The following is an 18,749-nucleotide window of genomic DNA, read 5'->3' as shown; positions in this document are numbered from 1 at the left end:
GCCGTCCTAATCCAAATAGTGCGAGATATTTTGAGTGATAGAGGTGAAGTTTATGTTTCTTTGCAAATTCCCAATGTTTTCGCGTCCAAATGTATTGGGAACTTTCATAATGATTGCATATTATCATTTTCGAAGAAAAAAAGAAATATCTAAATATTTAAAAAGATTACTTAAAAGGCTTTAAATTCAGTCCAAAAATGCACAATTTTTTTTACCGTGAAATGATCAAGCATTCGTCAATATTAGCATTTTCAAAATGGAGAGAAAATGTAGGAAGAGTCCATATTTTTTTGCCTTGTAGCTTGTATGCTTATTTTGAAAAGGGGATTCACTTTCCGATTTTTTTAAACAAACTTGAATTTGAAGAATAGCAAAAGACAAATAAATTAAATGTATGAAGTAATTTTGTTTTTATTTTGTGTTTCTAAAATACAGTAATTCAGACTACAGGTGAAAATGGAAGGCAAAGATTTATATGCCCAATTACCAGCAGAAATCAAAGAAGATAAGGACTTGTTGCAGGTAAGTGCATGGTTTAGAGCCTAAAAGTTTAACTAAAAGAGTACAGACTCAGAATTGCTCTGTGTGTACTGTCAAAAAAGTTGTTTTCCCTCTTTGAGTGTTTTTATGTTAATTAGGAGCAGTGCCAATTTTTCTAAAGTATTCATAACCAGGGAGCACAGAGTACTTTTTTTGAATTCTTAATGCTATTTTTAGTTGCACCATCAATTTGGATGGTCCATGGCAAGTATTTTAAGCACCGACCGGAGACCCCCAAAATATTCACACGGACCCCCCAGGGGGGTCAAATCTGAATTTCATCGAAAGTATGTCAATATGGGTATCAAATGAAAGGAAATCACACAAGAAATTCAAATATCACAATTATATCTTGTTTAAACAAATCGTTTTTCATAAAAAAAAAAAAAACACCATATATAGCATAAAATATGTGTCAATGGATGCGTTATTTGTACATGAGCGTATTACAATGGCGTAACTCCTATAGGCTCAGGGTGAGAGTGAAACTGCAGGGCACCCCAGACTTGCACATTACCCTTATTTTCAGTCTAAAATGATCCCACCATATGCACCTGCTTCACTTTGAGCCACAAGCACAGGCAGCCACTGTGTATTACATTGAGAGTCTTTAATGATTTGATTGACATATATTGAAAAATCTTGCATTATCATTCTACTTGGCAATCTTACACAATATGCATTGTCAACATGTTTTTATTAATTATTTTGTATCTGCTTTGAGTCTGCTTACCACAGGATTGATCTCAGCCACAGGTGTGAATTAGAGCATAAGGGTATTGTTTTTAGCCCCTGGATTGCATCTATCGTCTCATATAACACGGGCGACATCATTATTTTAAGTAAAACAACGAGGAAGCCGAGTTGTTTTACGCCAAAAATAATGATGTCGCCTCGTGTTATATGAGACGATAGATGCACGACAGCGACTAAAAACAATACTTTTATTATCATTCTTAAACACTTCAATTCAAATAAAAATATCATTACAAGTAGGCCCCCTATTACAAATATTAATGAAATTAAATCCTACATTTTGCAAGGAATTACCTAGGGCTTAAAATCGATCAGTCCCGTTGTTGTTATGCGCCTCCGATTGGTTCAAATAGCGAGTACAGCGTGATCGCGTCAATGCACATCGCTGCTGACCCGTGTGATATCGTGTCATATCACACAGGTAAGAACCAATAAGATTGCAGGAACGTTCTCAAGTGTTTAAGAATCTTATTTAAAGTATGGCTTAATTATGTTGAACCATAATAACTTTACTGAAAAGTGAAAGTGCTGTTCAACACACATTTTAAGTTGCTCCTTAGCAATGTATAATTTTGTATTTAACATATCAAATGGTATACTACATATATCGCTTTGACAAGTTGGAAAAATTAAATGCCTTAGTGTGGTCTTACTAAATATACTAAATCAATGCTGTCCCATTGTTTTGTAAGAACTATTGGACAGTATCTCTAAGACTAGCTTTACTACATTTTAACAGGCCAATAACAATTAATGGTCATAAATGTATAGATGAGGTGACATCAGTGTATATCAACCAGGGCAATTGGAATAATATTGATGTTTAAAATGGCTTTCTTGTATGCCTACATTTTTGTACTAGATATGAAATGGACCTTGATCAAAGTATGATGCATACGCATAATGCTGGGCAAAGAACAGTGGAAATTGCCATGATGTGTGCCTGTCACCTTATCTATTATCCCCTTTCCCTTAATGTAACATACATTCTGCAAGTTCTTAATCTTGAATTACTTAATTATTATTTCCAAAATGACACTTGCTAGTAGTAGTCGATATAATCTGTTCATCAATGCATTCATTCAGTAGAGCCATTTCATTGATCTGAAAAGACACAAACAATCTAGTTTTACTCATGTTATACTCCATTTCATTTAATCTTGGCAGTGAAATGGACAAGTGAAAAACAATGTGTGCACAACTGTATCATGCAAGACATTACAGTCAGCTACCTGCACAACCGATTCTTTTGTTCTGCAAGGCTCACTCAGTCATTTAATGAGGCAATACAAACGATCGAAATTGGTGTTGAAATGAGCAAAATTTTGAGTTACACCTTTTCAGTGTAAAATTTTTTTTCAGCCAAATGAAAAGCAATAATTTTCATTTTTTCAGTAAATGGCTGGAAAAACTATAATGCTTGATACTGATTTTTTTTTTTTTAATCCTGGTGTTAAACTTAGGCCTGAAATTCAGTCATTTAGTGTAAGATATTCGATTTTTATAGGCTTCAGCTCGGCCCGCGAGCTTTTTCTTGGATCAACCTTTTAGCTTTTCAAAGTACCGGTAATATAGTTCGCTAATGAAGGATTTTCCCCAACTTTCTAAAGCACATCACCGTGAGCTATATATCATAGTTTTGTCAGAATTTCCATTTTGATTTCACCATCTTTCACCGTCGGCTGAAAAAATTTCTAAATCAACACGTGAAATCTAAAGGCTAGTACTAGCATTGTGGATCGATATCCCTGGGTTTAATAGGAATACCGGCATGGCTATAGTGTTGCCAGAACTTCAATATAGCAAAGAAATTCCCAGACCTATAGCGCTCCTACTGATCATGTTTAACCAGAACACCCAATTGGGGATTTAATCGCTGGTCGGGCAATTTGCTTTCAATGAAAAATTGACCTGGATAACAACAAAGGAAATATCGACTATTTCTGCTGGTTGCTCTCGAGATAAAAGTACTCACCATTGCCTACATTTACTTAGTTTGACATTTTCGGAGCATGAATGGAAAAAGGGTAAAACAAAAACGGAAATTCTGACAAAACTATAACATATAGACCCACACGATGTGCTTTACAGAGGTGGGAAATATCTTTCTTTAGCAAACTATGTTAGTTTGAGACGCTAAAACATGAATTCCGTAAAAAGCTCGCAGGCTAATTCAAGGCCTTTAAAAATCAAAAATATCACACTAAAAGACACAATTTGATGCTTAATTTTAACACCAGGATTTTAAAAAAAATGTATATTCAAGCACCAAGTTTTTAACTGACATTACTGAAGAAAAAAAAAAATATTGCTTTATATTTGACCGAGAAAATTAATTTCATAGCAAAAGGTGTATCTCTGAATTGTGCTGATTTTTACATGTATCGATCGACTTTTAGCGCGACTAAGCATTTCTAAAGAATTGGTTGTCCAGGCGGCAGACTGATTAGCCTACCATTGCCAACTGCCATGATGAAATGACCTGAAATATTATAGGTTTGTCTTTGCTACAAACATCTTATAATTTACAAATCAAATAATATAATAATATTAGTGTGAATTCCCACTGAGGAAACTGAAGTGGTTTAGGCCCTATAGGAGCAAAAGTACTTTTAAATGTTTCTGTGGGAAAATCACCCCTGTGAATTCCCACTGAGGAAACTAAAGTGGTTTAGGCCCTATAGGAGCAAAAGTACTTCAACTTCAAAATAATTGCTACAACATAAACAATGAATTTGTCCAAAAATCAACTTTTGATATGTTCAGACTTTATCCCTGGATGTCTGCTGATGCCAGTGTTTTGCTATGCTACGCATGTGCTGCGTAGATATTACCACGCAAAGTTGTTGTGAAATAGGAGCATCGGCAGACATCTGGTGATAAACTCTAGTGCACGATATCCATCAATCTATATACTTTTTAGTGTGTAGAACTACAAAATGATAGGAAGTACAGAGAGAGAGAGCTGAATACCACAAAATCACCCGTCTTTTACAATGATTTATAAAACAAACTTTTAATCAGGTCACAACTTTTAGCACAAAATATCCAATTGATGCATTTTTGTGCATATCAGGGACATAAAGGTAATATAAATGTCAGCCTGCAATAGAAAATTCTCCTCTGGGAAGCTTGCTAAGAGAAATGACTAATGAAATTCAATCCAAATGCTGCACAAAGAACTGCTAGACCAGAAATCAATCTCATTACAGGACATTGAAATGTTTGCAGTCAAGAGTTGAACTGTTTGTCAGCACAATACCGAGGTGTTTAACTAAGTGTTTTCATCAGAAGTGGACTGTTCAGAATCACTGATATTGGCAATTCATGCAAATGTGGTCATAATTTATGAATATCATTTTTATCAACATATCATTTTTTATCATGACTTGGATTAATTATTGTAAAATTGTAAAATAAAATAAATACAGAGATGTGATACAGTACATGGTCCAAATTTCCTGATATGCTTTGAAATTTCCTGAAAAAATGAGCTGTCTCATTCTAATTTCTATCGTGCAGGGCAAAATTTCCTGAAAACAATAAATTTTTAATAAAATTTCATGAAATCAGGAAAATTTCTGAAAATCACATCTCTGTATTAAAGTATAAAGTTAGAAACAGGGAATAGAAAACTTGTTAGAAATTCATGTGAACTGGCAAAAAAAAAAGTACAATTGCTTACGCTTATCTTGCAAATCTATATTTCTGCATGGCGACTCCCTTGACTTTGCAGCGGCTTTTGATAAACTTGGTGATATTTTCACTCCCTTGACCTTGCAGCTTTTTGATAATCTTGGTGATATACGTCTGAAATTTTCAAAATTGTGTTTAAGTTTAAATAACGTTTATTGAGTTTATTGTTCAGCAATAAACTTTTTTTTTTTTTGAAATAAAGAGGGTCAATGCGGTTGCTATGATTTTGTTTTTGTTGGTTACGGCTTTCGCACCATTGTTGTATTATTAAATTTTACTATATTACAACCAGAGGATGGAAAGTAAACGTGGATGCGCTAAAGTGTAACACGTGTTACCGTGGAAATGCCCATAAATGACCACATTTCACATGTCATGTATACAAGTCGAAATTCCCAATAAAATACATCAATTGGGAAAAAGACAATAGAGAGTCTAGAATAGACTTGGGACATAGACCTAGATATTCCTGCAGATCTCTGTGACAATATTGCACTTTTTTTGCAGATTTTTATACAGGCCTTTTACACTTAGCATTACGTCCAAACTTATGGATCCTGCTGAGTCGACCGACGCTAACGTAAACACATTGACTGATAGGGCCTAAGTGATAAAGAATAATTTAATCCCGAATTTAATATTTAACACTGGTCAGCTTGAATATTTGCCTGTGCAACTAACTTGTCTTGAAGCAAAATTGATTACGTATTAATGCATGAATGGTACCAGTAACTCAACTGATCAAACCAGTCATTTGATACATGATAATAACAATCATGACAATAAATATCAATATCACATAAATTATTTATATTACCATTAAAATACCATGTACGATACCGTACAGGTATATGCTCATAGTAAAGTGGAATTTACATTCATGTACCATGATATGCTTTCTAAAGTGAAAGTCAAAACTTCATAGATAAAATGCAACTTACCAAGAATTCATATACCTTCAGTCTCAGAAGACAGAACCACTGGCACTGGAACAAGCCTAAGCTTAGTCATGACAGTTGATACAAGCAGTCACAAACACCACACCGTCAGGTTGTAATAATCATGTTATCATGCTTGACGTGTCTATCAACGGCAGCTTGAATCTTATAACTTTGAGTTTAACTTCTTTTAAGTGGATCTACTCCAACTAGAACATTCAAATCATGCAATTTAACCAGTGCCATATAATTTGGCAAATTTGCCCACCACCGTGTGATAATAGCTATATGCAGCATGTCATGATGACAGGCTGCGTATAGCTCATTAACAACAATTAAGCCTCGAGGGCAGTGTTCAACTAATCAATTTTATGTGATTAATTACATGAAAACCATACACAAATTTTAAGTTTTTATTTTAGAAAAATTAATTTACATGAATATCTTTCTTTTAAAACCAAATTTGTCATAGTAAACTGCATAATAAATAAATGCAGTCAAAATCAAAAACAGCTTTGATTTCCCTATACTTTACTGTACAAACCCTAATTTGACCCCCCCTGTAACATGAGCTGTGTGTATTTTTTTAATGGTCTCCCTTTCAGGGGACATTCTAGAGGTAATAAGGTATCCAAAAAATCCTATCAACTAAAAATAGCAAAAAATCATATTTTTAAACTCTAACATCACCTGGTGCTCCTGGGTTATCAGTATGCAATTTGATCTGTCTGATGTGCTCTCATGCCCTAAGGTTAAGACTAAGCACTTGGTTTTCCTTGTTTTTCCTTTTAGGCCACACGTTCCATCAAGGCAGACCTTTATTTATTTCTCCCCCCAAACCCCTGGTTTCTGACAGTACAGGCGTATGGTAAATCCACTATCATGGTTTGTCACAAATGGAGATCAAAATAGTGTGCCACCGGCATTTGTTGGCCCGGTTTGTTGGCAAAAACTTGAAATTGAACAACAATTTGCATCTTTATATAATTTGAGCATTACACAGTGTGGCAGTGTGGCCCAACTCTAGTCTATTTGGCTTCCTCTAGAAAGTGACACCAGTGCGTGCTCCAGTGCGCGTAGTATTAAATCGCAAGTGTTGATTCAAAGAAATCATGTGCCAGTCACGAAGAAAGTGCTGACGTCACACTCTCCAGGAAGTCAGATGGACTACATTTTGTGTATACATTTCAGTGGTAACAGTTTGTAATTTCTAAAATTCCAAATCTGGTCCCATCTTTTCATTATTTCCTAGAGAAAAATATGCAATTTTGTTTAACGAAGAAAGGTTCCGTTTGGACAGCATGGTATATTATTGAGTGTCATTGTTTTAAAAATCAATAAAAATATTATTTATACCAGGCTTTGGAGCGATACAATAAAATTACGTATTGCGCGGTATTTGAAAAGTACAATATTTTTTAAATTGTGTACGCCATGGTACATCACCATGGTTACATCACTAACACACGTCACAATAACACAGCAATACAGCCACCGTACCGGCTCATGGGGAATTATATAAACAAGTAAAACAACAAACTTAATTTGCAGCAATTCTAGATAATAATAAATAATAATAGAATGGCTTATCTTTGTGTGATAATATATCGTGCAATATATTCTTTTCATACACTCTTTGATAGCGAGAACCAATCAGAGCAAGTGTTAGAAAAATCCAAAACATGCATTGATTGTGTTTAATGCACGGACACGCACTTCGCGTGTAACGCGCAGTGCTTTCTTGCGGGTCGATGCATTTGCTTGTATTTTCCAACACTTTTAGTGACAATATTGTTATAAAAGTAGCAAAAATCATGGAATTTTTTCTCATGTATGAAATAGGTTAATAAATGTGTATCACTTGTTGCTCATGAAATTGTACAAAATAATGCACTTGTAAGTTGTACTGAGATTTTGATGCATCTAATGTACCCCCCTCCCTTCGGGGCTCATGCATTAGACGCATCAAAATTTCAGTATGTGTGGATTATTTTGTACAATTTCACTCCCAGCAAGTGATACGCATTAAAACCTGTAAGTATCACATGAAAATAATCCATTTCAATATTATTGAAATAAGAAATAACAATAATAATATCAATAACAAAAGTCCTTTGTACTGACTTCAAAGTCAGCAGTCTTGTGCATTGTCGTACTGGATATTATGCGCAATATTAGAATTTTTTGAGGCAGGCTGTACTCTAATAAATCTGATTCTGCTGTTCTATTAACACAGGTTCCCAAGGATCCAGACAAATTCATATCCAGTTTCTTGAAGCGAGTTGTCCCATTCAAAGACCAAGAAGGGTTAGCGAATATGACGAGGAGTAAGGAGGTCATGATGGACCTAGCCATTCAAAAGAAAGCAATGATGAGAAGGAAAGGCAAAAAGACAGCAAAAAAAGTACTCACTGCATCACAAAGAAAAGAGATGAAACTTTATGATATACCACCTGAACATCACAAGTAAGTGGAGAAATAATTAATTTTCTTCAAAGTGGTGCTTGTGCTTTACTTTTTTCTTTATACAAACTTTATAAAATCTGATTGTATGCACTTAAAGTGTATGCAGTTGGGATGAAAAGCCGACGATCAATTGAAAATTTTGACCTTTCATGCTTTCATATTGATGGATTTTTTCCCCAAAACACCAAAAAAATTAGGTCTTTTTGGGAAAAAAATGTATATCCTCAATATGAAAGGTCAAAATTGTCAATTGATCACCGGCTTTTCCTCCCAGCAACATACACTTTAAGTACATATCATTAAGTTTACTTCTAGGACTGTTATATCAAAAAAAAAAAAATATCAAATTTAATAATTTGTCATAACATTTGTATTATATCATGAAATTCAAAAAATGAAAATGATTTGATATCAGAAGGACATTCTTCGTATCCAGAATGCAATTTGATATGTCTGGTGTGCTCTCATGTCCCACAAAACATACTGTTGAAATGCTCATTCCAGAGCCCTTAAGTATTCAATTGTTTTTCTGTTTACAGCTATGCAGATTATGAGCCGCTCCATCAGTTGTGGGTTGACTATGCTAGGGACAGTCTCAACACAGATAGACCTATGTACGTAAGCAGTCACACCTCAAAATACTTCTTTTTCTTATTTCGGGGGCTACTTTTGAACAAAAATACTCACATTCTCCTTAAAAAAGCTTGAAAATAGTTTCCTTTCAGGGGCTACTTTTTTTTTTTATCAAAGACCCCCCACATAATATAATTTTCAAGGGCTATTTGGGGATTTTAGGGGGCAAATCACCCTTAGCTCAATAAACTCAATAAATACGTAAAATAATTTTTTTAAAGCATGTGATATAGTATATAAACCGTCAATAATTAATTAACTAGTATAGTTATTTAAAATTGTAGCCATGTGGTACAAAAAAATGCAAGTTAATCTGCAATGTTATATTTGCAACAGATTTTTTATACTCATACTCAATGTTTTTACCTTATATATTTCCATATATTTTTAGTCAGTGACTTTTTACCACCACACTAGTGGCTGCATCAGGAACTGTTGTAGAGGGTGCATCATGATAAGAGTTTGGAAGATTTAAAGATTGACAGAAAAGCTGATAAGATGAGGAGGGGCCTACACTCTCAACAATACTTTTGACCAAATCATCATGCCCTCTGCTGCAATTCCAGTAATGCAAGTAGTTAGATGTGATGGGATGACAGTCTAAATAGGCTACTGGTGTAGTGGTGATACATGTGTATGTGATGATTTGATTATTTTTGCTATGTGGAGACAATATCGTGCCACTGATTTTAAATGTGTTGTTCTCATAGAGTCATGTCACAGTTTCAGCACAAATTATTGAAGGCAGACCTCCATGGGAGCATCTTAACAGGTAAGTGGCTTGCATAAAAGTACAATTTCAAGGATTTTAAATCCTAATATGACAAACAAAAGTATCTCTCAGAGCTCCTGCAGCTGCATTGGTTTTACGGTGCACATTTGTCTCAGAAAAATAAATTAGCCAATTCATTTTTTTTTTCATGTTTTTTTAATTTAATTTTTTATATTGGTAAAAACATATTAAAAACATTTTGTTGAAAGAACTACGAGGGGCGGTCAAAAAGTTCGTAGAACTCGGTATACTACTTTGTCGCACGGTATTGAATTTGGTCTCATTTGAAAGCTTGTTCCTTCAAAACATTACTGCAAAGATATTAGATTTTTGCATCACTGTATGTGGGCAGGACACTCTTCAGAGGAAGCCTACCTCCATGAATTCACAGGTACTACCAGAAGTGAATACAGGGGCATTATGGAAATTTCTCTGGACGGCGGTGAAAACTCAAATGAAATTGAACAATGTACAGTTGCTGTAAATGGTAATGAAGTCCTTGGTATTCAACAGCAACGAAATGGTTCTTAGAGTTCAAGAATGGAATGAGCGTCCTTGAAGATCATCCAAGGTCCAAAAGACTTGCTGACGGCATCACTAATGATATACATGCTGGTACAGTGGCATTGATAATGAATAAAGGGCCAAATAAGAAAGATGAGATAGCCACAAAATATGACAACTCTGATGAATGTGCTTTAAACATTAATCCATTAACATTGGGTATTCCAGGGAGTCTTCTAGATGGGGGTCCCAGAATCTTCCTGTACAAAATTGATACCAATTGACATATTCAGGTCCACACCTTCTATACACTTAGAATGAGGACCGAGGCAAGTTTAATCTATATGTGGCTAAGGTGATTAGACATATATTTTTAATCACTGAAATTACGAGTGCATTTAGTGGAAGCACCTGGATCTCCCACCCCTAAGAAGATCATCACTCGGTCACCATAGTGCAAGCTCTTCATCGCTGTTTCTGAGATCCAGGGAAAGTCTTGATGACGGATCATTTGCCAAATGAAAGTACAATCATAGGCATAGATCATACAATTTTGATAGCAAAATTGAGGCAAGCCATCATGTGAAGAGGGTTGATGGTAGGAATGTAACGGTTTTTCGGATTGTTTCCTGTACGCTATTCTTAGTTTGTCAAGCTGCCATTCACGACAGAGGGGTCAGTTAACTAAAGTAACCACATTGTGGTTCAGGCATGGCCTCCAGTTAGTGAAACCTATTTTCGAATTTTAGGTCCTACCTTCATAATATCAGGTTTGCTGGTGATCAATGCTGGTGAGCCTTCACTGAAGAGTGGCTCAAGGAGCTATCGGAAGACTTCCATTTTGTTGACATAGAAGGCTGCCAGAAAAATTGCGGCGGGTGCATTAAGGTTTGCAGTGACCATGCTCAAGAGTGAGATAGAAAGAATTTGGCTAGTACTCTTTCAAGTACCTTGTTCTACGAACTTATTGACCGCCCCTCGTATGTGCAGGGAAAAAAGTTTGTGTTCAAAGGGGCAATGCAGGTTTGCCTTCAGCTGATTTAAAAAAGGCAGGGTGCCCAGGCATTTTTGATGGCTTCAAAAGGGCACCAAGACAAAATGGATTAATTAAAAGGCACCAAGGCAATTTCTGTTGCCAAGTTCTATTGATTTGCAAGACAGTGACAAAATCTGCATACATGCACCAGTGCATGTACTTTTTTCTCTGTGCATGTAAACATTTGCACCTACATGCACACTTTGCATATAACATTACATGCACCAGTATGACCATATATCCACTCTTTAAAAAAAATCAATGCCTTAAACCTTTGAACTTGTTACTCCTGCATGATCCAAAATCACACAGCAAAATTTTGCCAACTTGAGCAGAACGGTAGCATTTTTTGTCAACACATCATTGCTATAATAAAACAATCTAGTCTTGTTCCAGTTGAGCAAAATCTGCCGCTTCTCACACAGTGTACTACATGGATCATCGGAAGACTTTGATAATTGATGTAATAGAGCAATTAGAAAGACCCCTCCAGTGTGGAAGTTTTCATGAATTGTTTGCAGACTTTATCAAAGCTTATTTAGTGGTCAAAGTTTTGGTGGATTGTTTGTACAGATTTCATCATTATTATGCCTCTGAATAATGCCTGTGATTACCTAGGTTTCCCCTAAAACCAGCCCAAGTACTTCCGGGCTTATAATCGCTCTTATCCACACTTGGTCGAAAAAGATTGACACAGAGTGTGAATGTGCTATCACACTTACTCTTCTTAGGTGTGGTTTAACTTAAGAGATGGAGCTGGACTCACAACACTATGTTTTTTTCTAAATTAAAGTTAGCTATCAATGCATGAGTGTCACCAAGTTTGAGATAAAAACAGAGCTAAGGGCACAGAGACTTTAGAGGCACGGCAATGAGTGCCGGGGGATCATTTTGAGGGACATCACGGCAAGTGAGTGGAGCAACAGCAGCATTTGCTATTGGTGCCGTCTGTTAATTTTTTCCCTGCATTTGATAAATTAATACTTCATAAATGTGGATAAGAATGTAAGTGTTGATTGTTTAACCTATTGCATTTCAATCTGCATCAGACTTCAATGGACTTTCCTCTCTCTTTTCTTGAGTAATTTCATCTTTTTCTGAGTAGTGTCATCTACACCTATGAAGACTTTGATTGCATCTTTCTGCTACATAATGTGTAGTTTACAAACAATCCACCTCACTTTTGTATTTCTAAATGATAATCTCACTAACGAAACTAATCACATTAAATAGAACATTTACACACTCAACATATCAGTACAACTTACCAACCGCCGAAAGGCTGTGACTGCTAAAGATTGTGACGGCGAAGCACGGGTGACCGCTAGTTGTGCAAGTCAGGAAATGATAAGGGGATCATGCTTATGGTGTGTAAAATCACCATCACATGGATAGCTATGGTTCTGTTTGTATTTGTATCTCAAATATTTAGTACATATTTATACATCAATGTTTTTTTTATTTCAGTAACTAAATCAAAGTGTCCATCATATGTTGGTACATCAGGAATCATGCTACAAGAAACTAGAAATGTCTTCAAGATTATCACAAAGGAAAACAGACTAAAAAGTGAGTTTTTAATACTCTTTTGATATGATACTAAAGTAACTCAATAAAGCTTCTTGTGAAGCTGATTTCATGTTGTTTTCCTGCTCACATACATTTCAGAAATATTTAATGGTTATTTCAATCAAAAGTTCCGGCACTTTTATATAACTAGCCATTTTCATGTCAACACAGTGTTAATTGTTGTGCAATTCATAGTATTTCTTCAAGTACTTCGACATACCTAATGTGCCCCTCCTCCTTATATTTGGATTGAAAAGAACACTTTCATTTATCTTACAATATTATTTTTGTACAAAATATTTTTGTACAAAATATGACCATATGCAGAGGTCATAATAAAAAGCATGGTTCTGTTGAGCATCTGTGTGCAACTTGGTTGTCATGGTGTTCTTGTCAAATCTTGTTTTGCAAACTATAGTCTGTATACCTTCTTGAGTCAGTAAATTAAAATCAAATTTTCTCAACAACTGTTAATTGATATGCTTGTTGGATTCCTTGCATCATTTCCTTTCTCAAAATGTATACTTTTATTATACTTCTCATCATTACATTTAGAGATACAATAAAAAACTCTCTAAATTACTGACTAGAGGAAGGTATACAGCCTATAAAAGAGGTACATTCATAAAACTTCCACCACATATAGCATACCAGTCTAGGTCAGAGAAGATAGCTTACCCTTCCCACAATCTTTTGTAACATGCACTCCCATTACTTCATACAGGTTGGCTAAACATAAACATTTACATATATAAACATGTTTTGCTAGATCTGGATGTGCCCGTTCGTTCACTGAGGTACTTTTTGTCACTATCGACCCATGTTGCACTAGATAGAAAATCAGAACTGAATTGAAATGGGAGAATGCATTATGGGAAGTGTAAGATATCTTCTCCGCGTCATATTCCTCCATGTAGATCATTTTAATTCGCATGTATCTTACACCAAACTATTGTTTACTTTGTTTGCAGCAATACCGAAAGCCAACTCCATCTTCACCCTCTCCTTAGATGGGCTAGCAATCACCATATATGGAAATCACTTCAGGTTACGGGCCAGCGAAAGATCTGTCAAGAAGTTCAAGTTAAAACCAACGATAGATTTATGATGACACTGAGGTGGAGACAAATTCATTGCAGAAATCAATGACTGATCTAGTGTCTCCAACCCCAAAAAGAGGGTATTTATGCTACAGCTGAACACAGAAATGTGCCAATGCATCTATGCGACACAATCTGGTCCATGGAGGCCAAAGGAGGCATTTTTGAAAATTGAGTTACTATAATTCTCACTTTACACAAACATTTGCAATCATATACTGAAAACACCAAAGGTCTAGCATACTTGGTTTAAAGTTACGAAGTTTTGGGATGTCTAATTTTGTACATATTGTATTGTTTTTTTACTCCATATTTTTGCTGCCTTTGGCCTCCATGGAGCAGATTGTGTCACATATACAAATGAAGCATAGGGCCGATTAGGAGTATTATGAGAATATCAAAAGATATGGAACAAATTTAAACCTGCATGTATATAATGGGCAGTGACTATTCATAAAGTATGGGCCAAACAACAGACCAAGCTGTGATTTATGTCTAGCTCAGGACAGCTCAAAACAACATGTTTTCAATTGGAACTAAATGTGATTTGCTAGCTTAGGTACAGTTGAGATCCTGGTGATTATGCTTTTGCAATTGGAAATCCAATTTTCCAAAACTGGTTAAGTTCATCCCCACTGTATTCCTCATTGGTAGTACTTGGTCACAAGAACAGCAGGTTATTGTTTTTTGGAAAGTTCTGAATATTTAAAGATTGACCCATGATTACAAGATGCATGATTAAATTGTGCCAGCTGAACAATATTATTTTTTCATGGTCTAATTTCCTTTAATACCATTTATACTACCACTTTCAAATGATTAACTGGATAACAATAAGTTGTAACTCAAGATATTAAAAGACACAATAGTCATTCAACTTTATTTACAAATTGTACAAAATTTCATATTCTTGTCATGTACATGTATGTGTAATTACTACACATTTATTTGGCTGGCACAAAATATTTTAGAAATAGTGACAACATTTAATAATAATGTTATACTGACAAGGTTTGTCTTAGGTCATACTTCCACACCACCTTTTGTGTTTTACTCATTTGCTTATAGAGTAGAAAAGTGTGCTTCTGGTTGTTTATTTCATCATGAACATGACAAACTGAGATTTAAAGTGATTGGTTGTTTGAATAACTGAATATTCCTTGTTGAGAAAGAAATTAAACAAATCTGTGCATGCTGAGATCAACATTCAGTGTATGTGCATTAGTTGTCTATATATTAGTTTGTCTATATATTTCTTGAGCAATAAGTAATATGCATTAAAAGATCAAAGTTTGGAGTTGTCAGGCAGTTGTAGAGTGGGGAGGTGGGGTAAATCCCCACTATTTTGATAGGGGGATGATCCATACAATTTCTCCAATGTTGACGCCTGTATGTGGGTTTCTGACCAAATAAACATATAAAAAGTAGGAATTTAATGTAGACCCATTTAGACACCTTTTTCAAATCAGCTTTCAACATGAAAATTCCTGAGTATTTCACAGTATTTCCCAGTATGTCATTGAAGGTGTTTATAAATAAATTTTTTTAAGACTGTTCCGGTTCTGGTTTAACCTATATCATGTACATGAGAAAGAAATTAGCAAGCACTGTGCATAGAACATGTATCATAGTTTAGCTCAAGATAAAACTGTAAAAGGATTACACTACCAAGTATGTGGAGTGCAATTGAATACCTAAGTGGAAGAAGGGCCCAGTTCCAATTTTTTCTTCCTTGTGTGTGAAAGATGAGCCAAAATTCACTCTCTAAATAGTCTTCAATCATGGAAGAAACGCCCAACTCCAGTAGTTGGGCCCTTCCACAAATATTGGGTTAAATAGGAATTTTGTTCATCCACAAAATCTGCTTTTCACTACAATAAACTTTCTTGCTAACATATTACATGCTTCAACTTGTGCAATTAATGGATAATTACCAAATTTTTATAGCTATTTATAATACATCTGCTTACAGAACTGGCACTTGCAGTATATTAGTGGAAGAAGGGCCCAACTCCAGCTCATATTGATACATGTACAATTGCCATGGAAACATATATAATTTGGAATGTATGTTCATGTATTAAAGGTCCCCTGAAGATGAAAACATTCTGTCTATAAAACTTTTCTTAAAGGAGTATTTCGTGATCCTAGCATCCTCTTTTTATGACATTTTTCATTAGATATCCACGAAAAAAGCATATTCCCAAAATTTCAGTTGATTCCGATTTTGCGTTTGCAAGTATATGCATGATTATGTGTATTACACTGCTCCATAGACAATACGTTGTAATTTCGTTCTGGTGCACCAGAACGAAATTCAAATTTCACGATATCTTTGCTAAACGAATTAATCTGCAAGAAATATTTTGTACATAAACATTATGTAGCCAGAGTATTCCAGTGATATAAAAATCTCAACTTTTTTTGAGAAAAGTGGGGGCACGAGGCTGTGGATCACGAAATGCCCTTTTAATATCTCAAAAACAGTTTTGATGGAGTTGGGCCCTTCTTCCACTCAGGTATTCAATTATACATTATCATCAATACACTAACATCTTGTTGGATTGGCTACAAAGAGCGTATGAAAACTGCATTAAGCATTGAGAAAAGCGCTACTATGTGCACAAACCATTGTAAAGTGTGAGGGGCTGTCCATAATTTTCGCCATTTTCACTTACGTACAAAGCGTACATAACTTTTTACCCCCCTCGAGTTACATCCACATAAAATAGGATTTCCATGAGTACTACTAATAGCAAAATTGAGATATTGGAGTTAGGAGGGCTGGGGTTTAGGGTTAGGTTATAGTACTCCAGAAGGACAGTTGGTTGTGCTCCAGAGAAGAGCATGTGGTTGATGATATCTCAAATTTGCCCTTTGCCTGATAAATACATAGCCAACCCTCACCTCATAAGGCCTAGAAAGGGAAAGAAAGAGAAAAGAGATGGAAAAAAGAAAGAAAGGAAAGGGAAACCATGAAAGAAATAGAAAGAAAGAAAAGGAAAGGCAAAGAAAAAAGAAAGGTAGGTGTAGAAAGGGTGTTTTGGCACAAAAAGTGCACAGACGTATTTATACTTTGTTGCTAGGAAATCGTTTGCAAAGGGAAGTAACAATGGTACCACACCACTTCATTCGCGTATAATTAAGGTTGTAAGAGCAATACCAATTGGCGTGATTACAATTTCCTTTACTAAACCGCTCCTGTTTACTCAGCTAGTGGAGACCCATGCTTCAGATTTATACAATTCTGGATTCATTTTTTTTTACAGATAAGTTGAGAAATGCTGACAACACTTTTCATGCATGAAATCGAGAGCCATCAATAAATCAAAATGGCCGAAAATGCAGCCCAAATGTAAACTAAATCATTTAATAGTCCTCAAAGTAAACTTTATAAAATCTAATGATATGTACTCAAATTGTATGTAGCTGGGAGGAAAAGCCATCCATCCGTCTTTTGGGGAAAATGTGTATGTCAAAATATCAATATTTAATATTAATATTTTGCCATAAATTTTGTTTTATATCACAAATTTTAAAAAAAATCAAAATTATATGATATCATCAGGACATTCCTCATATTCAGAATGCAATTTGATGTGTCTGATGTGCTCTCAGGTCCCACAAAAAATACTGTGCAAATGTTGCTATCTGAGTCCTTAATAGAAGGGGGTGTTGAATAAGAGTAAATATGGTATGTCGATACAGCACACAACTCTCATCTTTCAGCGTCATTACCCCATATATTGATTATCTCTTCTTGTCCCAAGAATAGCACTTTTAACATTCAATGCATGCAGAATTCCACATAATTCTCTTATTCTGATTTTTCCGGCCAATGCTTGGTCCCATCATGGCTGCATAAAAGACGGTGCACTGTTACTAGGCCTCTTTATTTCTTACGAAGAAAATGCACACAGCAACTATATGTCTATATTTCTTCATGTTTATTCATGAAAAATAGAAATGTGCGTTTGAAGAAATTAGCCTTTATAATAATTACCAGAAGTGGCGGTTGCAGCCTTTCCACGGGCTCACTCTCCCTCCATTAGACTATAGTTTGTCCACTCTGAAGTACAAAGTGACAACACGCGCATATACAGCGAGTTAACAGTGCGTAGTGCTGCGTCTCCGCTGCAGGTATGCGTGCCTTCAAAGTCGGCACAATGTGTGCGTCCGCGTCGGTACTTTGTACTTCAGAGAAGACTGACTGTACATGTAGAAAAATTATCCTAAAATAAAAATCCTTGTTTCTTTTTTAGCTAAAACTTTTGCAAAATTATCCAAGATTTGGAATGTAATTCAAGTGATGTTGTCTGCACTCTTCAAATTTCACTTTATAATGTCCAGCCCAGACCAAGGTGTATGCTTAGGCTGTTAGGCTACAGTACCATGCATAAATTTACATTTGTGTTCAAACTATGCCCATCTCAACTTCATAAACCATTGGGTACTTGTGACAAATGTTTTCAGATTAAAGGAAAACAGTGCAGAAAATAAATGTTCATCATAATGCACAAAGATATTGGTAAGAATTGAAAGTCTATGACTGGGATATGTAGAATAGTGTGGCTATCTCCCCCACCCGTTCAGCAGCGGAATGCAGGAAAGTTCCTTTAGAAATGCATGGTGAGTCTTTCCACATCCATCAAATCATCCATAATCTGGTAAGAAAAAGAATGAAAAAAAAACAACAGAATTATCACATGAACAAAATTTTGCTGCTCGCCACTGAGCAT

At 35.4% G+C, this 18,749-nt stretch overlaps 2 protein-coding genes and 1 long non-coding RNA gene across 6 annotated transcripts in view; 1 reads left to right on the top strand and 2 right to left on the bottom strand.

The window, feature by feature from the left end:
- The first annotated feature begins 408 nt into the window (after positions 1-408).
- Positions 409-15,147, top strand: LOC140136339 (ribonuclease P protein subunit p29-like). The gene is made up of 6 exons (XM_072158068.1): positions 409-522; positions 8,167-8,396; positions 8,936-9,010; positions 9,740-9,801; positions 12,809-12,910; positions 13,882-15,147. The coding sequence occupies exons 1-6, from the start codon at positions 457-459 to the stop codon at positions 14,016-14,018; spliced, it is 672 nt and encodes a 223-aa protein (XP_072014169.1). The 5' UTR covers positions 409-456; the 3' UTR covers positions 14,019-15,147.
- LOC140136340 (uncharacterized) lies at positions 2,381-6,250 on the bottom strand. The gene is made up of 3 exons (XR_011856651.1): positions 5,934-6,250; positions 4,982-5,106; positions 2,381-2,400 (listed from the first exon to the last, which is right to left on the bottom strand). It is a non-coding gene; the product is annotated as an uncharacterized lncRNA (long non-coding RNA).
- A 1,411-nt stretch (positions 15,148-16,558) lies between the features above and the next one.
- Positions 16,559-18,749, bottom strand: part of LOC140136337 (cleavage and polyadenylation specificity factor subunit 1-like) — a 68,934-nt gene continuing 66,743 nt past the window's right edge. For all 4 annotated transcript variants that reach the window (XM_072158064.1, XM_072158065.1, XM_072158066.1 and 1 more), the window contains one exon: positions 16,559-18,674. In XM_072158064.1, the coding sequence (XP_072014165.1) occupies positions 18,627-18,674 (48 nt within the window). In that variant the 3' untranslated portion in view covers positions 16,559-18,626. The remainder of the gene's footprint in view (positions 18,675-18,749) is intronic.

This window comes from Amphiura filiformis, chromosome 16 (genome assembly GCF_039555335.1).
Source record: "Amphiura filiformis chromosome 16, Afil_fr2py, whole genome shotgun sequence".
Taxonomy (NCBI): domain Eukaryota; kingdom Metazoa; phylum Echinodermata; class Ophiuroidea; order Amphilepidida; family Amphiuridae; genus Amphiura; species Amphiura filiformis.
Note: the sequence above shows the minus strand (reverse complement) of the source record. Positions and strands in the feature narration are given on the sequence as shown.

Excerpts from the sequence above, each read along its gene's own strand:
- LOC140136339 (XM_072158068.1), top strand. The coding sequence starts at position 457 with ATGGAAGGCAAAGATTTATATGCCCAATTACCAGCAGAAATCAAAGAA. Across the intron at positions 523-8,166 it reads AAGATAAGGACTTGTTGCAG|GTTCCCAAGGATCCAGACAA; the intron begins GTAAGTGCATGG and ends CTATTAACACAG. Across the intron at positions 12,911-13,881 it reads AAAGGAAAACAGACTAAAAA|CAATACCGAAAGCCAACTCC; the intron begins GTGAGTTTTTAA and ends CTTTGTTTGCAG.